The sequence below is a fragment of the Pan troglodytes genome, chromosome 5 (assembly GCF_028858775.2).
Source record: "Pan troglodytes isolate AG18354 chromosome 5, NHGRI_mPanTro3-v2.0_pri, whole genome shotgun sequence".
Classification (NCBI taxonomy): Eukaryota; Metazoa; Chordata; class Mammalia; order Primates; family Hominidae; genus Pan; species Pan troglodytes.
Window position 1 is genome coordinate 137,614,749 of NC_072403.2, and position 19,469 is coordinate 137,634,217.

At 41.6% G+C, this 19,469-nt stretch overlaps 2 protein-coding genes across 11 annotated transcripts in view; one reads left to right on the forward strand and one right to left on the reverse strand.

Annotated features, from left to right (window-relative positions):
* The window catches only part of LOC129144317 (uncharacterized), a 172,201-nt gene extending 163,501 nt beyond the window's left edge, over positions 1–8,700 (reverse strand). For 3 of the 4 annotated variants that reach the window (XR_010158185.1, XR_010158186.1, XR_008548650.1), the window contains exon 1: positions 4,144–8,699. Coding sequence is in view for 1 of the 4 variants with exons in the window: in XM_063813424.1 (XP_063669494.1) it covers positions 4,144–4,181 (38 nt within the window). In the remaining 3 variants the exon portion in view is untranslated. Of the gene's footprint in view, positions 1–4,143 lie in introns of all 4 variants that reach the window. The other variant, XM_063813424.1, reaches the window with a different exon arrangement.
* On the forward strand, positions 7,136–19,196 carry HEY2 (hes related family bHLH transcription factor with YRPW motif 2). Of its 7 annotated transcripts, none has more exons than XM_009451940.5 (6): positions 8,845–9,139; positions 9,540–9,797; positions 11,081–11,159; positions 11,287–11,370; positions 13,733–13,814; positions 18,375–19,196. In XM_009451940.5, the coding sequence occupies exons 3-6, from the start codon at positions 11,136–11,138 to the stop codon at positions 19,058–19,060; spliced, it is 876 nt and encodes a 291-aa protein (XP_009450215.3). In that variant the 5' UTR covers positions 8,845–9,139; positions 9,540–9,797; positions 11,081–11,135; the 3' UTR covers positions 19,061–19,196. The 7 variants fall into 7 exon arrangements, with proteins under 7 accessions (XP_016811757.3, XP_009450215.3, XP_527497.5 ...); XM_063813422.1 differs by having other exon boundaries at positions 8,890–9,139; positions 9,540–10,138; XM_063813423.1 differs by having other exon boundaries at positions 8,894–9,139; positions 9,540–10,106.
* The last annotated feature ends 273 nt before the right edge of the window (positions 19,197–19,469 follow it).

Consider the following 19,469-nt stretch of genomic DNA (forward strand, 5'->3'; position numbering starts at 1 on the left):
CCCTTTAATACCAATAAACTACTTACCTTCACAGGGTCTGATTCGTCACCAGTAAAATAAAGGTAATGACTGTACCTACCTTAGGTTGTTCTACTGAAGATTAAATAATCTACGTGGTGCTTTGTGGATTTAAAAAGTGTCAGACACATAGCAAGCACTAGATAAAGGGGATCTATGATGATCATTATTAATGTATTTGCTAGATATTAAATCCCCCCAAGGGCAATAATCGCATGTTGTATTGCTTTTGAATTCCCTAAAGAGCTCAATAAATGGTTGATCAATGGATAAAGCTGGAAGTAAGGTAATTTCTGACAAGAATTTCTCAGTGCTGCAAAATACCCTCTCTAATTCAATGAGAATGCTCCCTGATTAATTTGTATTGACTAATAGAGGCCTTATTTTTATCTTATTTTTTCTTATCTATGAAAGGGGTACTTAAAATTACCATTTAAGGCTGTCTTGCATTTCCTTATTAAATATCACTTTAATTATTGATTGAATATTCAATATTTAAATGCAAGTTACCTCCATTTCAACAAGGCCTTTCAGGGAAGGGCGTAACTTTGTGACTAAAAATAGTTAAATGACACCTGAGTTTTAAAATCCTTAAACGTTTATTTATGGCACCCTGTAGAAAGATAACAGTAACCTAGTTCTTTCAATAAGAAAGTAGCAGGAAAGAATCATGGCTCAATCTTTCGCTGAAAGTATTTAATCTGAGTAAGTCCCAGATACCTAGCAGTGTTAATGTACTATGTGTTACTTTGAAGTCAGTGAAACTGAAAATCTCACTTTAGAAAGTTCTCTTAATCACTGAGAATATAACCATGTTCTGATTTTAATTATGACATGGCGGATTTTAAAATAAATCTGTAAAAACTGATGTGCAAGTCCTGGCATAATTATTTGACTACTCCACCAAGTAAGCAGTGTACATGTTTTTTTTTTCATATAAATTGGGTCATATTAAATAAACCCAAGCAACCCAATTAAAAGCAATGAGCTTCCCAAGTGCTGAGCCAACAGTCCTACCTGACAATGCTATTCTAATGGCCAAATGGCTTGCACTGAGAAACAAAAAATATCAAAAATTCCATTTACCAATGCAAATTGTCCTGGAATTTTTCTGTTACTGTAATGTTTTCAATTTGATTTAGTGACAACTAGAAAAAGAAAGAAACTTGGCTAGATTGAACAAGCATATCTAATGAATTAGTAGCCGTGAACTTGCCACTTCTCTTAAACACCTCCGGTGGCTCTCAAATAACTTCAAGAAGATACCCTGCTCAGAACGCAAGCTCCTCCATGATTTGCCTACAGCCTAATTCATTTTCCCAAGACAACTCTCTCCTACTCTTTCCTTCCATTCCCCTCATTCCAACTAAGAATAATCCATCTTTCCCTAAGAATCACATGCACTCTTCAGCTTCTGTGTCTCTTTGTAAATGCTGGTCCCTCTCCAAGAAAGTCTACTTACAATTGTAGCTATTTGGTATATCCTTCAAGGCCCTGCTCAAGGCCACTTTTCCCCTTAACCCCGTAATTGCACCAAAGAACAGATAAGATGTTAGATACCTATAAAGTTTAAGAACAATAGAAAGATATTCCAATAAATGTAATATCTAAGTAAAAATAGTGTGTTTGTAATACAAATGGAGCTTGGCAACAAAAATCCTTGGGCCACTCCCGGCCCTCCAACAGGATTGCTGCCTCTAATTCTATACAAAAAGTTTGGAGCTATCACTGCTGAACTCTCCTTTAAAAAGGAATCTTCTCTCTCTTTGTGCCGATAGCATGTAGTCTGCTGTTTACTTTGGCCTTGAACACATCTTATCTTGTCTAACAGTTGTTTGTTTAGACTCCCATATTATTTTCCCTGCTATTTCCTGAGCAGGAATTAAATCTTGCTCACCAGGTACCACCACACTACTTAGCAGACAGTATTGCTCAACGTAGGTAGGTGTTCAATATTTTAGTGGCATGGAAATGAGAATGAATGAATGAAGAGAGGTACAGTCTGAAAAATCAAGCCATGATTAATGAAAATTAGTCTTATTACTTTCAAGTGCACACACTAACAGTTTGTCAGTTATCTCTGTCCATAGCTCTTTGGTTTCATTTTCTGATCATTTCTCCCACAGTTCTGTTTAAGTAGTCCCCACTATGATGTTCCTATTAGTTCTCAAACTACATTTTTGAATAAGAACAAAGTGTTCATTATCAAATTAAAGAATGGACATTCTTTTTCCAATTCACATTGCACAGAAATAAATTTATGATTAAAACGTTAAAATTTGAATTGAACCTTTTTCATCTCAACTAGAATCTATGTTCACAAGTATACTATCTAATTTAGCAATATTTCATGGGTCCATGCAAAGAGGACATGATTTTTCAGGTATACTACCTGAACATCAGAGAAAATCATTCTCCCAACCCTTTAGTATAAAAATTTTATTTCCATCACACCAAGAGGTTTAAAATACTAGTCTGTTTTTCTAAAGGTCTACATTTTAAAAACTGCATAAAGAAAGTTATTTAAAACACAGACAATAGAATCGACAAAACATAAGGATGTTTCAGTATCTAAAATAAAATAAACTGAAATAAAGTGAATGCAATTTTCAAAAATAGAGAAAATATGCAAATACATATAATATATAAACTCCGTTTTGCAAATGGTGGTTTAATTACAAAATGCAGCATTTTCCTCTCTGACTTGAACTACTGTCTTCTGACAGATACTACCCTAGTCCTTCATATACTAACAAGTCATGTTAATTATAAAACCGTTCATTATTTTCTGCCTTTTACATCTATAGACAGACAGACAAGTATATACCCACATACATCATTTATATTTGTCTTCTATTTTCTATTCATATTTTGTCTTCTATTTTCAGGATTTATTAATGTTCCCATTACAACTGTTATTCTAGCAAAATCCTGCTAGCCAGCCTTGACAAGTAAATCCTGCAGCGCTGTGAGTTTTGATACATGATTCAATAATGACCTAGGATTCTCAGATTAAAAGTACTGTGGAAATGTAGTGTCCCTTTCTTCCATATTCAAGGCACAGTACACTGCCCTTCTCCACTGTGCAGTTGAGCATGGTTGTTCTCTGCTAAGCAGCATGACATTTGGTTTCCAAAGAGATTGTGTTGCCCTAATGAATACTGCAATTCCTCAACAAACTATTCGTTTCTTTGAAGTATTCATGTCCCAGAAATGTAAGGAGCTACTATTCAAGACCAAAATCGGTCTCTAAAAATTTTCAGTCCAATATTCTCAATATACTAATATATTATTAAATTATTTTGAAGGCTAAATCCAGAAAAATGTAGTCAAATTCTTCTCTAGTAGAATCAATCCAGTCCCGTCTAGGGAAAAAAACTGCTATGTTTCTGTTTCTTGTAAAGTATATATTTCAATAAGTTTGTAAAATATGGAGGTCTAAAAATAGCCTGTATTTTTTTCCACAGTAAATCTAAAATTAGCAATTCCTTATTTCCAGTCTATGAAGGTTTTTTCCCCAGAAAGTCACCTGCCAATTTAAAAATAATCAGATAAGGGCAAAAATGTGCACACATCTAATAAAAATATTTTAATAAAAGTGTTGAGAAAATATAGATGTTATTTGTAGTCTAGTGGAAAAGACATTTAGCCTTAAATATTTCCACAGCATTTGATATTTCAGAAACCTGCAGAGCCTCTTCTTTTCTTTCACTTTTATCAAATAATGCCAAACAAGCAGATCCAGGAATCTTTGATTTAATTTTTTCTTCTGACACTGAAAGAAGAAACTTTCTTACAGAGAATCCATATTTTTGGAACTCTGTGAGACAGTGGTTTTATTAATGTCAATTAATCTTGACAGCTTAGTAGATGGTTTATACAGCTATTAGAAGATATACTGTTGTCTTCATTTACGCATAATGTAAATGCTATTATTCATGTTATAATTAACAGAGATACATGAGAATTTTAGACAAAATAATTATTTTAAATAATTAAATTATTTGAAGTCCATGAACAAGGCAAACATGAAGTTCTTTTAGAATTCAGTGACTGGGTAATAACTTTCTTTTTTGAAAAACAGTGTGCTTTCTCTTTTCTCATTATGAAAGTTAGAAAACTCACTGTGCTTCTCTTCTGACTTGGCCACCAGGAAGTTCCATGTTGAACTAGGTCTTATTCACAGTTAAGTATTCCTTCCCATTTGAAGGCATATTCTCTTCATCTTTTCATAGCTTTTTAATGCACGGTTGCTTACTTCTATTTTATTATTCCAATGAGTGTAAATTCTACATATACACGTAAAGAAGCAGAGAGTTCATTAAATTTAACAAGAAAATCTGAAACCATTTATTGTACCCCTACTGTGTGCTGGGCATTTTTCTAGGGGATGGGAATGTAGTTTATTAAAAGAATATTTTCATAAGAGAAGTGAATATGTTTCATTGTATCCTTAAGAGAGGGGGGAAATCTGCCAATCAAACCAACTTCAAGAAAATGGAAATTTAAAAGAATTTCCTTAAAGGCAAAGCCTGCCATCATCAATTTAACTCCCACAAAAAGTTAAGCTAATACACTGAGTGTTCTCACTGTTGCTTACTGGCGTACGGAAAACTGGTTACTTGCTATACACCCCTCTTCTCAAGGGTCCTGCAATAAAACTAGTCTTTATCCTGAGGCATGCTAAGCACTAACAACACCATAAAATAAAAGCTTTTAAATAAATTGCCCCTCAACAACAGTTTTAAAGATCAGTTTAAACATTCTAACTTTCGAGAGAGAGCTTTGGGTCATAGATTTCCTACCTTGAAGCTTCTGCTGTAACAAGTAAGTCGCAATTACTGGGGCAAGCCAAGAAATACAATGCATTTTGTGTGGCTGACTGGGCAAGAAAAATTAACTAGTAAAGCAGCTCCCTTTCAGGGATGACTTCAAGGTTGGTGGGCCTAAATTTGCACTTGCTTTCAGCTTTGTTTTGCTTTACTGGCTTGCAAATATGTGTCACACAGTGACCCTAGGTTGGCCTGCCTGCTGCCAGCCTGATGTTGGAAAAGGTATTGAAATGTACAAGGATCTTGCCCTTGGCCTCCACTCCTAGGGCGCAGCATTCTCACACATTTTAAGGCGTTACCAGCTCACAAAAGCCTTGTAGTCAGGGAAGGCAGCCCAACAAGGCTGCCCACAGATACACACGTGTTTGTCACCTGCCCCAGCAATTGCAAATAGAATAGCTCTTCTCAAGGCAACCTGTTTGTCCTCCCTTTGAAAGAGAAGGCTGTGTAAATAATTATATTTCAGATGTGGCAAAATATTGGAATTTTCAATTTGGACTATGCTCTTAGGCATCTCAGACTAACACAAAGTTTTCTAATTAACAGAGATGCCCTTATTTCACTGAGAAACCAAGCTAAAACTTTTAAATGGTGTCACATCTTGGTGACTTTCTAAGCCCATCAAATACCTGAGTGGCCAACGTTTTTCAAGTAGCTGCGAGCAGCATCTCAAAGGATTTAGAGAAGCAACAAATAACAAAGTGTGACAGTCGGTCTTGGAAAACCAGAGGGCTCTAATGAAGCAAAAAGTAGATGAAGAGGCATAAAAAAAATCCCGGTTCGTTCCAAAAAAGTTTTACAATTATAGCAAAGCAATCATTTCATCGGTTTGTGCAACAAAATTCAAAATCTGCGGGGCGAGATAATACTTGGCCAACATCGCCAAATTTATCCATACGGGTGTAAAAACTGTAACTTTTTATTAAATGGGTGTGAAAAGAGTCGGGGAGGAGGAACAGGACCACTAAATCTGGTATTTCCAGATCTCTGCATTCAACATCTCACTCCCACGCCATTAAGTTAAATAACATTTAGCACAAAACACAGGCTAGACCACCAATTTCGGGAAGGCGTCTGAGTCTTCCCTTCTCCATTCCCTTTAGATCGGCCGTCCTGGCCTTTCTTTCCTAACGGCATCTCCTTTCTAATAAAGTCCCTCGTATCTTTTGGTGTAATTAACTCATGGTACAAATCCTTCAAAAAGAAAGGAAAGAACTGCGGTTTGCTCTACGCGCGGACATCTTTTCTTCCTAAGCCTTCCCTTTCGCTGAAAAGGTTGTCGCAGAAGGGCGGGGAGGCTTGAAATCCCGCCGTTCCCTCATTCTTTCTCTTTTCTTTCTCTCCACATAACGCCTCCCCTACACCTCCCCACCTCCAATCCACTACCGTATTTAAGTCGGCGGGGGCGCTTTAAAGGGTTTCCCGTGTCTGTTTCTGTCTCTCTGACCCGAAACGCACTTTCGGTTATAGACAGACAAGGCGCTCAACCAAGGGACAGGCAAATGGAATAAATAGCTGAGGAGAATAAACGACCTAATGGGGAAATCTCGTGCTGCCTAATGGCTATTGTGTTTTGCAGATAAATAAGCATATTATTTTGATAGTGTTCAAAACCCTGAGCTCTCTTGCCCTATGCATTCTTAACAGACTTCTATGGCGCTTACTATATACCAGGCGCTGTTTTAAATGCTTTTAAAATACCACCTTCTTTGCTTAAAAAATATTTTTAACAGATTTAAAATTCCGTGTGTGCTTTCGAACTTCCCTGCTATACTCTTCTTTATACATAGTACAGCAGTTGTCTTCAAAGACAAATTGAAAAAAAACTTTAACCAGTTGCTACTTAATTGCCAGCAAATCGTTTCCCTCTGCAATTTTTCGCAATCATAATTAAATACACTAGTATAGTGGCAAAGAACTGTTAGATTTTTTTTTTTTTCAGTGATGATCTCAGGTTTTGCCTCAGGCGTTTGGACGCGCCCGCTAATTAATTGCCCGTGTAGCAAACATTAGTTGCACCTGCAGGCATTTGAATTCGGAAAAACGTGCAGCCCTCACGGAAAGTTGTGACGGTCGAGCTTGAGCCTGGCGGGCCGCGGAGCGTTCACCTGCGGCCGGGAGGTACTGGCCCAGGGCGCTCGGGGCGGGAAGTGGCAGGCGACCGGCGCGCGTCAGGCTCGTCACCCGCTGGATTGCGGGGCCGGAGCGGGGACGGGGTCTGGGTCCTGGCCCGCCCTCGTGCAGCCGACCGGAGGCCCCGAACCCCGCGCCGACCCAGCCACCCGCCCTGAGGCCGACAGGGGAGCTGGGGTTCACCGACCCCCGCGGCCCCGCCGTCGGGCGCGGACCCCATCCAGCCCCACCTGGCCCCGCCGAGTGTGTGCTTTGCCTGAGGTTAAGTTTCAGAAGCCAAGATGGAACGATTCGGGTTTCTATTCACAAGGTTATTGAAGGCATGGCGGTGGGGACAGCGCAAAAGAGATGAGAGTGTGGGGGGAAAGGGGTTTCTGTTCTAATAAGGGCTTAGCACGCTGGCCGCAGGTCCTCCGCGCCGACCGGGCTCCTTCCCGCTCTCCCCCGGGCCAAACCCCGCCAGGGTCCCGTCTTTCCCAGTCGCGTCCTTTCCTCTTCTCCCCGCCCCGCGCCGGGCTTGTGTGGACAGAGAACGGAGTGTCAAAGGGACGCCCTGGGCCGATCCCCAGGAAGCTATGAATCCGTCCGTGACGGAGGGCTCTGGGGATCGATAGACGGCCCTTTCTCAGAGGCTCTCTCCACTACTGACCAAGCGGCCCTGCCAACGTGTGGTTTCCGGCTGGACCCCAACCCAGCCGCCGCCAGTCTCCCGGCACCGCCGCGCCGGAGCCGGCGAGCGGACCCCGGCGCCCCTGGCTGGGTCTCGCTCAGTCCCTGCCCTCGCAGACGCACAGCGGGGTGGCCAGTTCAAAAGTCCTACATAACTTGGAGAGAACCAGCAGCTAGAAAACATGTTTTAAACACACAGCTTGAGTTTTATACAACCCACGTTGTCCAAGGCACGAACTGTTGGACACGAATTCATACTTTAGAAACCAAATCTAATTTCCAAGCGCCAATCTTCACGTCCCGGACTCTAACTCTGCGGCTGCGAGTGCATACACCAGGGGGACTGGAGGAGACTGGAGGCAATTATCTGGACAATCGAAGCCCGAAAAACTCGAACTTGAAAATATACGATTATGTCCTGAAATGCCCGCGTCATTGATCTAGTCTTTCCTACCATCAGAGCTGACACAGCTCCAGTCCACGGGCTTCTCCGCGGGGTCTAGGATCCACAGTCCCTGCGGGCTGAAGACCCAATGGAAGTAACTGATGGATCGCAAATTGGAAATCGTAACGTGGCCGACCGACCTGATCGGGAAAACTCGCGTCCTTATATGAAACAGCCCCGAGGCCGCGAAAGTAGCCTCAGGAGTTGTCAGATTCAAAAGCAATTTTGATTTAAGCTTTTCAAAAGCCCCAGAGGGCAAATGTGACCACTCGGGTCAGCCAGTCAGCAGTTTGGGTCCAGACAGGGGACCACCGAGTGGGGCGGCCGAGGAGCCGCGGCGCCTCCCGACATCACACGCGCCTGCTCGCACTTAGCCACGCGCTCGGGGTTATTCTTTACACTCAGGACTGAAACTTCGCCCGCGAGACCGCGGGGCGCGGAGGAGGGCCGAAACCCAAGGTCCAGGTCCAGGGCCCGCCCCCGCCGCGCCCGCGTTGGCGCCCGCGCGTTCCCTCCGCAGGGGTTAGCAAGATTGCGCTCACTCTCGCCCCGGCTGCTCCCCACCCGCTCGCTGCTCTGGGGTACCAGGTCCGCGGCGGCGTTCCCACGCCTCTGCTGGAGCCTTGCGGCGGTCATTGGCGAGCGCAGCCCCGCCCCCTGGCCCAGCCAATCGCGGGCCACGCCGACCAGCGAGGGGGCGGTGCCGGGCGGAAGGCCTGGGCCGGTGCGCGGGGGCGGGTGAGGTGGCCCCACCCGCTCGAGGGGGGGGCGTGGCCGGCGCCGGCTCTTGGGGCCGAGCAGAGTTGCGGCGTGGGAAAGAGCCGCTAGGAGCAGACCGCGCCGCCGCCGGAGCCGCGCCTGCCCAGGCCCGGGGAGGGAGGAGGCGGGCGCCAGGGTGCTGCGCCCCGCTCGGCGTCCGAGCTTCCGGCCGGGCTGTGCCCCGCGCGGTCTTCGCCGGGATGAAGCGCCCCTGCGAGGAGACGACCTCCGAGAGCGACATGGACGAGACCATCGACGTGGGGAGCGAGAACAATTACTCGGGGTGAGCGCGGGCTCCGCGGGAGCGGCCCGCAGCTCGGGAGCTTGGGGTAGCTTTGTGAATGCGTGGCTCCCTGGAAATCCCGAGGCTGGTCTCCGCAGCATCTGGGTAGAGAGGGAAAGTTTGGCCTGAGAAAGTTTGAGTGGTGGGCGCTCGCAGAGCGTGAGTTGGGATGGGGCAAGGGATGTGGATTTTCACCGTAGGGGTGGAGTAGCCAGGATGGGAGACGCCACTGAAAGGCAGAGCGCAGGAATTGGCGAGGGAGGGTCCTGGCTGTCACAGTTGGACGCGCGAACGGCAGCGTCTGGGCGACAGGCGATGTCCCAGCCACTGAAACCGTATTTGGGGGCACTTTCAAAATAGATCAGGAGAAAATAAAAACAATTTGATTTTTGATTTTTAGAGATACCAAAATCACAACTTGATCTTTGGAGGAATTAAAGCAACCTGCGATGTCAAGGCTACGTAGGTTGAACTTTGCAGGTTGACCGTGTGTGACTTGGCTAACGCAAGAGTGAGTGACAGATGTAAGCATCGGAAAGGGCATCATTTCTTTGACTGCTTGTTCTCAAGTCTGGAAGAGATCGGCGTCGTAATCACAGAAGCCAGACCTCCACTTTCCTGTGACAGAGGGAGATTACCGAGGCATTTTAGAGCCAAGGCGGGTCAAATGATAATTGCTTCTAATTGGCATCCCCAGAAGCACCTTAATTATTTATCTGCAGCTGTCACTCAAAGAGGGAAATTCTTCCTACCTTTGGAAAACTGGTTTTCTTTCATATTGTTATTCTAATACATACAAAGCAAAGCACAAAATCTGCAAGAGCAAAGATATTTACACGAAACCGAAGGTTTAAGTATCTAATCATTAAAGTGTTGTTGTGCCGTCTTTAAAAATGAGGTCTGAAAAACAGAAGCTATCACGTGAAAGGTGAAACCCGTAAAGAAGGGGTGAAAATGAGGGGGACAGGTAATTCAGAAATAAGATCCAGAAGTGAGAAGGTGAGGTAATAGCAACCTGGTGTGTGCAGCATTTCTAAAATGAAAGAGAACAAATAACAGGAACCTGGGGAATTTGAGAACACAAAGAAGCATAGTATCCATGAATTATGAAGAGAAACAGATACAAACTAGAAAGGATTGTAAAAATTATGTGACCAAATAATACTTTGATTGAACTTTCAATATAAAAATATATTTTCATTAGTAAATCCAAGGTGCATTGCAGCTTCTGGAGATTTAAGCTTAGCCTAAAGTCTGAGACACACCTACGGTTTCATTTTCAAAGTAAAACATTCACCTAGTAATAAAATGAGTTTTAATTTTCCTATCAGTGGCATATTTAGGGCATATTTTTGGAAGATTAGTATGCAAAACATCAAGTTTGTCAATTTTTTCATGTTGCAATATATGACTAACTGAAGTTTTGAAACAGTAAGATAACTTCTATTTATTTTAAAGTTTGCACCTAGAGACAAGAGTTTGACGTATGACGACTGCACATCTGTTTGATAGTGGTGCTTAACATAACCCTGATTTGAAAAAGTGGCATTATTTTGTTCAGTGTGCCTGACAGGAGGGAGAAGGAAAGCTATTTGAGATTAGTTGACTTTAAAATATATGAGTGGAACTAGGAAATGCTAATATCTAACTTCTCAGCCTAACTGCCGGTAATTATTTCACTGGGAGACTTTCAAGTAAAAATTCTGGGACATTTTGGCCAATGGGTTAGCATCTGGATTACAAATTAAGGCATAATTTTTACCTGAAAAGAGACAGCCGGGCTGAAAGCAAAGTCTGTTAAGAGTGAAACAAGAACTAAGAATAAAATAACACAGACTTGAACTGTGGAATCACTCTGAATATTTAATGGGTGCCACAAGTACCCAGAAGAAACTGTTGTTATGTTAATGCAGCACCTGACATACTCTTCTTATTTCATAGGCAAAGTACTAGCTCTGTGATTAGATTGAATTCTCCAACAACAACATCTCAGATTATGGCAAGAAAGAAAAGGAGAGGGGTATGTGACTTTTCCCCCTTGTAATTTCATGTAACTTATACTATTGTGTAACAGTTACATTTTTTCATTTGAGTAATTTTATCATTTGTGAATTCATAAACTTTTGTTGTTTGCTTCTTTTGGATAGATTATAGAGAAAAGGCGTCGGGATCGGATAAATAACAGTTTATCTGAGTTGAGAAGACTTGTGCCAACTGCTTTTGAAAAACAAGTAAGCTATCCCCTCCCCAGAATCCCCCCACCCACCCCGCCACCCCCCCCAAAAAAAGCTCAAACACAATCTGATTCGCTCATCTGGGAATGTGGGTTCTTGTTAAAGCTCATTAAAATAATGGTGTATGTGCCCTGATCTGGCACAGAGCAGCTATTTCAATAAAATGCTTTGTTGTGGCAAAACTATTAAAAACATAATCCATCATGAAGTTGAAAAACATTTCCATTCTTTAGCTTATTTTCCCCTTAAGGGTAACAGTGTTCATGCTTTCTCTGTTCTTTCTATGAATACCAGTAGTGGTTTTATTTAAAACTGTGCTGTATACCGTATCCTTCAAAAAAAAAAAGAAACCATTTTTTTCTCAAATTTTTTTTAAAATGTAATCTTTTTAATTAAAAAACAATCAGAGCCCAAGAAGTAACATCTCTAGCTCTATTTCCTAAATGATAATACCAATAAAATTTATTTACCAAGCCATTTGCTTTCATTTTTAATCCCTGGGTTGGTAGAATGCCATTTGATTTGGGTCATCTTTTTAGAAGTTTGGTAAAAACGAAGTTAATCATAAATGCCCCTTTTCATAGTTCACCTATTCCTTTACAAAAAAAGAAAGAAAAAGATTTTGCACACTTAGAAAAGTAGAAAGCCAAATGTTTAAATCTTTTGTGGTTTTAGAAGTCATGGCTCTCCCCCTGCCGCAGTGGTTAATGACACAGATTTCTAAGAGTATCTTTCAAAGGATATGGCAGCATGTCCTTGTTGAAAATACTTTCAGTTTAATTCCAATAAGACAACAGTTGTTTGTTTATTCCATTTTGTTTGTTTACTTCATGAATCTGCAAACATTATAAAACAAGCCCTACAAAGTCCTTGGAAATTATCCAGAAAGTGCAGTTTCAATTATTAGTGACTTTACTAAATCTGCTTGTACCATTTTCATGGAAAAATTAAACGCTGACCAAATACAAAACATAATATGCTACTGATCATACATTTTTAAGACAAAAAGCACACCCAATCTATATGCAGAGACTGTGTTTGATAAACTAAAAATAATGTGGAAATTGTAGTTCTGATTAGTAGCATTTTCAGTGCCAAATAGGCTTCAAGTGAAAATGTCAGTAATCAATCATGTTTTTAAAATTTGGAAGTACTGAAATGTCTGCAGTTATGAGGCGAAGTCTGTTTGATTTTTTTTCTTGGTTTGTTAGATTTTTTTTTCTTAAATGTTGACTTAAACCTTAAAAGCAAACATCAGTTGTTTGGCAGTTAGTTACCATAAACACAAGCTTTCCCATTTGCAGAGCTTGGCTACCAACCCAAGTGAGTTGGCCCTGTCACAGTATGATTAGAAAAGTGTTCTTTAGAGCAGTTAAGTAACTCTGGCACTCTCACCGTACGTGGTGCTGATAATTTTTACAAAACAAGTAAAGCATAGGGACCTGAAATAAACCTTAGTGTCCTTAAAAAGAAAAAAAAAGAGAACATATTGGTAATTATTTAGCTCTTCCAGGAAATGAGAAGCCACCCACAGTCCCCGAGACAGCTTGAAATGGCACATTTGTATTTCAATTGGTTACCAGAGGTTTCCTTATTCTGAAAGCAGGGACATAAAAATATATTTGCAAGACAATTTTATTAAGAACTATTTTAAAAGGTTCAAAAATCCTTAAGCATTTATGATGCTTCCTAGGTAAGCAGTAAATTATTGCTTCTTGTTTGTGAGCTTAGAAATTCACAGTGACACCTGCTGGTAATTATTGGGGAAAAAAAACCTTAAAAGTCTTCCTTTTTAAAATTTTTGGATCTGCTTGAAATGCAGATCCAATTATATTGTTCTAGTGTGAATACCTTATTTCGGGACTTAGTAGGCCTGTGAAAGGACTTACTGGAGTTTTCTATTTTAAAAATATTTAACAATCAATTGCTAAAATCCTATCTCCTTATCTTCTGGAGTTGTTATGCAACTCCTCTAGACTTTGGCTTTATAGAAGACTATTGATGCCCCATAATAAAACATATTATTAACCAAGACACAGATTGAATGCAAAGTTTGAGATTTTTACAACTGAAATCATTTTGCTGTGGTGATCTTAGGAGAATAATTATTCTTATGATTTAAAAAAGTCATTCTAGTTTCTTTTAGTCTTTAAAAGTTAAAATGGCAAATACTTGTCATTAGGTATGACATTAATTAGTGCTTTCATGTAAAGTTTGGAAAGAATTCGAAGTTTTCTGTGAAAAAATAAAAGTTGGAATTGTCTAGTGAGAGGGAAATTGAAGCCATAATGTTAAATTCAGTGTATAATATTTCAGATTAGTTTCTGTAGGACATATGATTATTTATTTATTTATGAAGGGATCTGCAAAGTTAGAAAAAGCTGAAATATTGCAAATGACAGTGGATCATTTGAAGATGCTTCAGGCAACAGGGGGTAAAGGTAAGTAGATGACTTCATTTTTTTATTTTTTTTTTGCCTTTTTTACCTTTCTCTTTTCATGTTATTCCCCCTAATATTGTAAGGAAGTCATAGCTGAACAGTTCTTTAACAAGCTGAGATAGGAGGCCCCAGATTAAAGCCATGGAAATCAATGCTAATGGCAGGATTGAACTCGTGGGAAAGAACTTCTGGAACAAAAGAAGCACTTGACCCTGGGCTTGTGTTTGCTTTCATAATACTGTGGGAGTAAAGCTTCATTCACAGCAGCCTGGTCAGAGATTTGTTTAGGACTTAAGAAGCGCATGCTGGAATCTGTACAGAAAGAACAAAAAACAAACACACAAACATCCAAACATAAACAGGAGGTTAGAGGCAATCCTTTTCTCCTCCTTCTGCTTCTTTCTTCCTACTCCTTCTCCTCCTCTGTCTTCATTAAATGAAGGCTAAGACTGAAAATAATTCAGCTATTCCAAAGGAAGTGACTCTAGAGTTATTTTCATTATTGTTTTCAGATTTTTGCTTGGTCTTGAATTTAGACCAAACAGAACAGTTGAAGTGCAGGTAGGAAGTCTCTACACCAGAAGCCATTAATGGAGCAGAGTCATTCTTGGGGAAAGCAAACAGGAGCAGGCACTCCAGGTCCAGGGCCCTAGAGAGGTGTCCTCTGTACTGGATAGTGACTTAGGGAGGAATTGTTGAGGTGGTGAGAGAGGATCTCATCTCATGCTAAAAACAGCCTTGAGATCCTAGTTCACTCAGATTTCATTATCCCACTTACACATCACAACTCAGACTTGATTTTGTCTCTCTGAATCTTTTTCATCCTTCAAAGAATCCTTTGATATTCACCTTAGCCAAGGGTGTTATTCAGTATATTTAACAACTGAATAAGGAGAAGGTATCAGAAGGATTTAAGGGCTCCAACTAAATCCTGAAGGCCTCCCGGTGCTCAGCATTAACCTTTTACTACACAGTATACGGGTCCTAGATCAGGGCAGAGGCAGGACATTGGAGGGAAGCAACTGTTACCAATATTTAACTCCTGTATGGCCATACCATTGAGGATCTCTAGACCATCAGCCCTGATCTTAACCATCTTTTTCCTGTGTCTAGTAGGGAGGGAGGGTAACCATTGTACAGAGAAGCCCCAATGGGTTGACTTTTCCCAGATTGTACCTTCTCAAGGAACCATCCTGAATGATGGCATGAAATGCAAACATTCTTACATAATAGAAAAGATAACTGGATTAAATCACAGAAGCCAATGATCCAGCCTAGCTTGACCACTGCTGTGCCTCTGACCTAAGAAAAAAGTCTGGGCTGCACTTTGAGGGCTACACTAGCAGCATGAGCGCCAAGGGCCCCTGCAGCTCCATGATTCTGTCTCTACAACTGCTACCTCAGGATGTTAGGATACTGATTGAATTAGTCGTGCTACAAGAAAATTTGTTTGATTGCTTTACTTCCCTTAGCATTGTTAGCCACAAGTCTAAGTTTTCTTATCAGGGTTTCAAATATTTGGCATGAGCTGTACTTCTAAAGAGTAATATTGTTCTTAGGCTTTATTATAAAAACTAAGTTCCATCTTGGTTGCTATTCTTGGCCACCTAGACAGTCCTAAAATTTGTCCCAGAATAGTTTGTGAACAGATATTTCCAAGTAGGCTCCATACACGTCACCTGACTGTCAGATCATTGAAGAGGTCATTGCACTGGAGAATGGCCTTCAAGAAGGGAGCTGGCGGCTGGGTGTGGTGGCTCATGCCTGTAATCCCAGCACTTTGGGAGGCCGAGGTGGGCGGATCACCTGAGGTCCAGAGTTTGAGACCAGCCTGACCAACATGGAGAAATCCCATTTCTACTAAAAATACAAAATTAGCTGGGCATGGTGGTGCATGCCTGTAATCCCAGCTACTCAGGAGGCTGAGGCAGGAGAATTGCTTGAACCCGGGAGGCAGAGGTTGTGGTGAGCCAAGATCGCGCCATTGCACTCCAGCCTGGGCAATAAGAGTGAAACTCCATCTCAAAAAAAATAGAAAAAATAAAAAGAAGGGAGCTGGCTGTTTGGGTTAACATTGTAAAAGAATACCAACTGCCTCATAGTGCAGTGGTGAAGGGCATCGTATCTGTAGCTGGATTGCCTGATTTCAAATCCTGGTTCTGCCACTGATCAGCTCTGTGACTTTGGGTAAATTACCCCCTGGGAGCTGGTCCAGTTTTATCATCTGTAAAAAGAGGACAGTTGTAGTGTCCATACTATATAACCCATAAGGCTGTTACAAGTTAATTCACTTAAGGCCGATAGAATAGTGCTGGCGTAGAGGGAGTGGTATGGACATGTATGTTACTGTTGGCCCAAGATCCATTCACAAAAGGGAGCTACTTATCATTTCCCTCTGAAGTCCACAATAGGATAGGAATTGCATAATTTATATTCCTTTAAGATATAACAGAGAGCTCAGCCATATATGACAACATAGCAGGCAAACCACAAATTTCAATTACTTCATGACCAGTAATGAAAATTCTTAGAAGCTCTTGGGGCTCCAATTCTGTTAGTTCATTCTTTATAGTCTGTCTTGGTATGACAATAGTATCTAGAGAGGATTTAGTAGAATAACCTAAGTTTCGAAATCCCTCTGGATTTCTGGACTCTGTCTATTCTATTCATTACCCCCGTCTTTCTCTCATGGGAGTCAGAAGTCTGCAAAGCCCTACAGAACCCTGAGGACCAAAAAGTGAAATCTTTCCATGAATACCTCTTCTTCAGGAATAGCTTTTCATCCTAATCCAAGAGGCTCTGTTTGTTAACTATGTCAGAGTCCTGGGATGATAACTATTTTTGCTGCTGATCTTCCATATTTCATGATATTCTCTTGGTATCAGCTTTGTACTGTTGTTGTTTCTGTTTTAGTAGTGTATATATTTGCCACAAATATCTTCTGGGAACTTCCAAATTGTTGGAATTTTAGCTTTAGGACTCTTAATATATGTGACTACTATCTCCAAAGTTCTTTGATTACAGATTAAGATAGCCAAATTTTTAATAGGTGATGAATAAACAGGTAATGCTTTGATCAGCAAAAACATAGATAATGTAAATGTTTTAGATAAAAATAACTGCTGGGTGTGGTGGCTCACGCCTGTAATCCCAGCACTTTGGGAAGCCGAGGCAGGAGAATGGCTTGAGTTCAGGAGTTCTAGACCAGTCTGAGCAATATAGCGAGATCTTGTCTGTACTAAAAATCACACAGATTAGCCAAGTGTGGTGGCACATGCCTGTAGTCCCAGCTACTCAGGAGGCTGAGGCAGGAAGATCACTTAACCCCAGGAGATGGAGCCTGCAGTGAGCTGTGATCGGGCCACTGCACTCCAGCCTGGGTGACAGAGTGAGACCCTGTCTCAAAGATAAATAAATTAATAAATAACCTTATTTGAATGTGATATTTCTTATTCATGTATATACACATCCCCAAAATGAATAGACCAAACTTTTGATTTGGAAATTACTTTTTAAAAAGTTGTAAATGAAAAATAATCTGTTTTTATATACCAGACGTCACTCATTCAGAGTGGGCAGCATTTCTCCAAATGTCTGATTATTATTGTGCCCTACATGGGCACTCCAATAATTAGACATTATTATTTTCTATTCTAATGTATTATCTTCAGACAGACACTCAGATAAATGTGACCAAGCTCTAGCCATTTTTATGGTAGTAACGATAGGTATAGGAGTGCATGCATATACACTGACAAAATTAATATACATTTTTTTCTTGGGTGTATGCTAGAAAAATGTAAGGACATATATTTGAACTTCAGATAAACTAGGTGTTGACATATAGTATTTTCATATCAGGAACTTAGCCTTATATTACTGACAGAAATATAAGATCTTCAAGTAAGAAACCAAATTTTTTTTTAAAAACTCATTTTGTTTTCATTAAATTTTTTATACAAAGTTATGACAAGATGGTTTCACTTTGTTGATAAAAAACATTGTTAGTCAAGAAGCAGTTATGAATTTATTGCGATTCTAGCACATTTCTAAAGTCCTCAAGCTACTAAGATGCACTTGGCATCTCTGTTAAAATGCCAAGAGAGTAAAGATGTTTCAGATAAGCCCTTTAATCTCCAACTCATGTGACAGAGACAGAGAGACTGGAACTCTGTATTTCCATGAAAAAATTTCCTGGAGAATTTCACTATCCCACAATACAAAGGGGGAGACCCCATTTCTTTCTCTGAAAGTGTTTGAAACGCGGATGTTCTTAATTTTTTCCCCACTGTGATATTTAGCTGCAAGAACAACTGTAGCATATTGCATTGCCAGAGTTGTCACACATGTGAGTGGCAAAGTATACTTTCTTAACTTCTGCAAAAAATTAAAACCATAAATAGCTGGCAATATTTCCAGAAAGGATTATCGTTCCACTTCAGTCTTCTGAAGGACTGAGTGGAACATCAGTGGGTGGTTATTCTTGACTATACCATTTTCTCACCCCTACCTCCCCCCCATCTCTCTCCTGTTCCCTACTTTGCTCAAACCCACTTTTAGGCTACTTTGACGCACACGCTCTTGCCATGGACTTCATGAGCATAGGATTCCGAGAGTGCCTAACAGAAGTTGCGCGGTACCTGAGCTCCGTGGAAGGCCTGGACTCCTCGGATCCGCTGCGGGTGCGGCTTGTGTCTCATCTCAGCACTTGCGCCACCCAGCGGGAGGCGGCGGCCATGACATCCTCCATGGCCCACCACCATCATCCGCTCCACCCGCATCACTGGGCCGCCGCCTTCCACCACCTGCCCGCAGCCCTGCTCCAGCCCAACGGCCTCCATGCCTCAGAGTCAACCCCTTGTCGCCTCTCCACAACTTCAGAAGTGCCTCCTGCCCACGGCTCTGCTCTCCTCACGGCCACGTTTGCCCATGCGGATTCAGCCCTTCGAATGCCATCCACGGGCAGCGTCGCCCCCTGCGTGCCACCTCTCTCCACCTCTCTCTTGTCCCTCTCTGCTACCGTCCACGCCGCAGCCGCAGCAGCCACCGCGGCTGCACACAGCTTCCCTCTGTCCTTCGCGGGGGCATTCCCCATGCTCCCCCCAAACGCAGCAGCAGCAGTGGCCGCGGCCACAGCCATCAGCCCGCCCTTGTCAGTATCAGCCACGTCCAGTCCTCAGCAGACCAGCAGTGGAACAAACAATAAACCTTACCGACCCTGGGGGACAGAAGTTGGAGCTTTTTAAATTTTTCTTGAACTTCTTGCAATAGTAACTGAATGTCCTCCATTTCAGAGTCAGCTTAAAACCTCTGCACCCTGAAGGTAGCCATACAGATGCCGACAGATCCACAAAGGAACAATAAAGCTATTTGAGACACAAACCTCACGAGTGGAAATGTGGTATTCTCTTTTTTTTCTCTCCCTTTTTTGTTTGGTTTAAGGCAGCTCGGTAACTGACATCAGCAGCTTTTGAAAACTTCACACTTGTTACCATTTAGAAGTTTCCTGGAAAATATATGGACCGTACCATCCAGCAGTGCATCAGTATGTCTGAATTGGGGAAGTAAAATGCCCTGACTGAATTCTCTTGAGACTAGATGGGACATACATATATAGAGAGAGAGTGAGAGAGTCGTGTTTCATAAGTGCCTGAG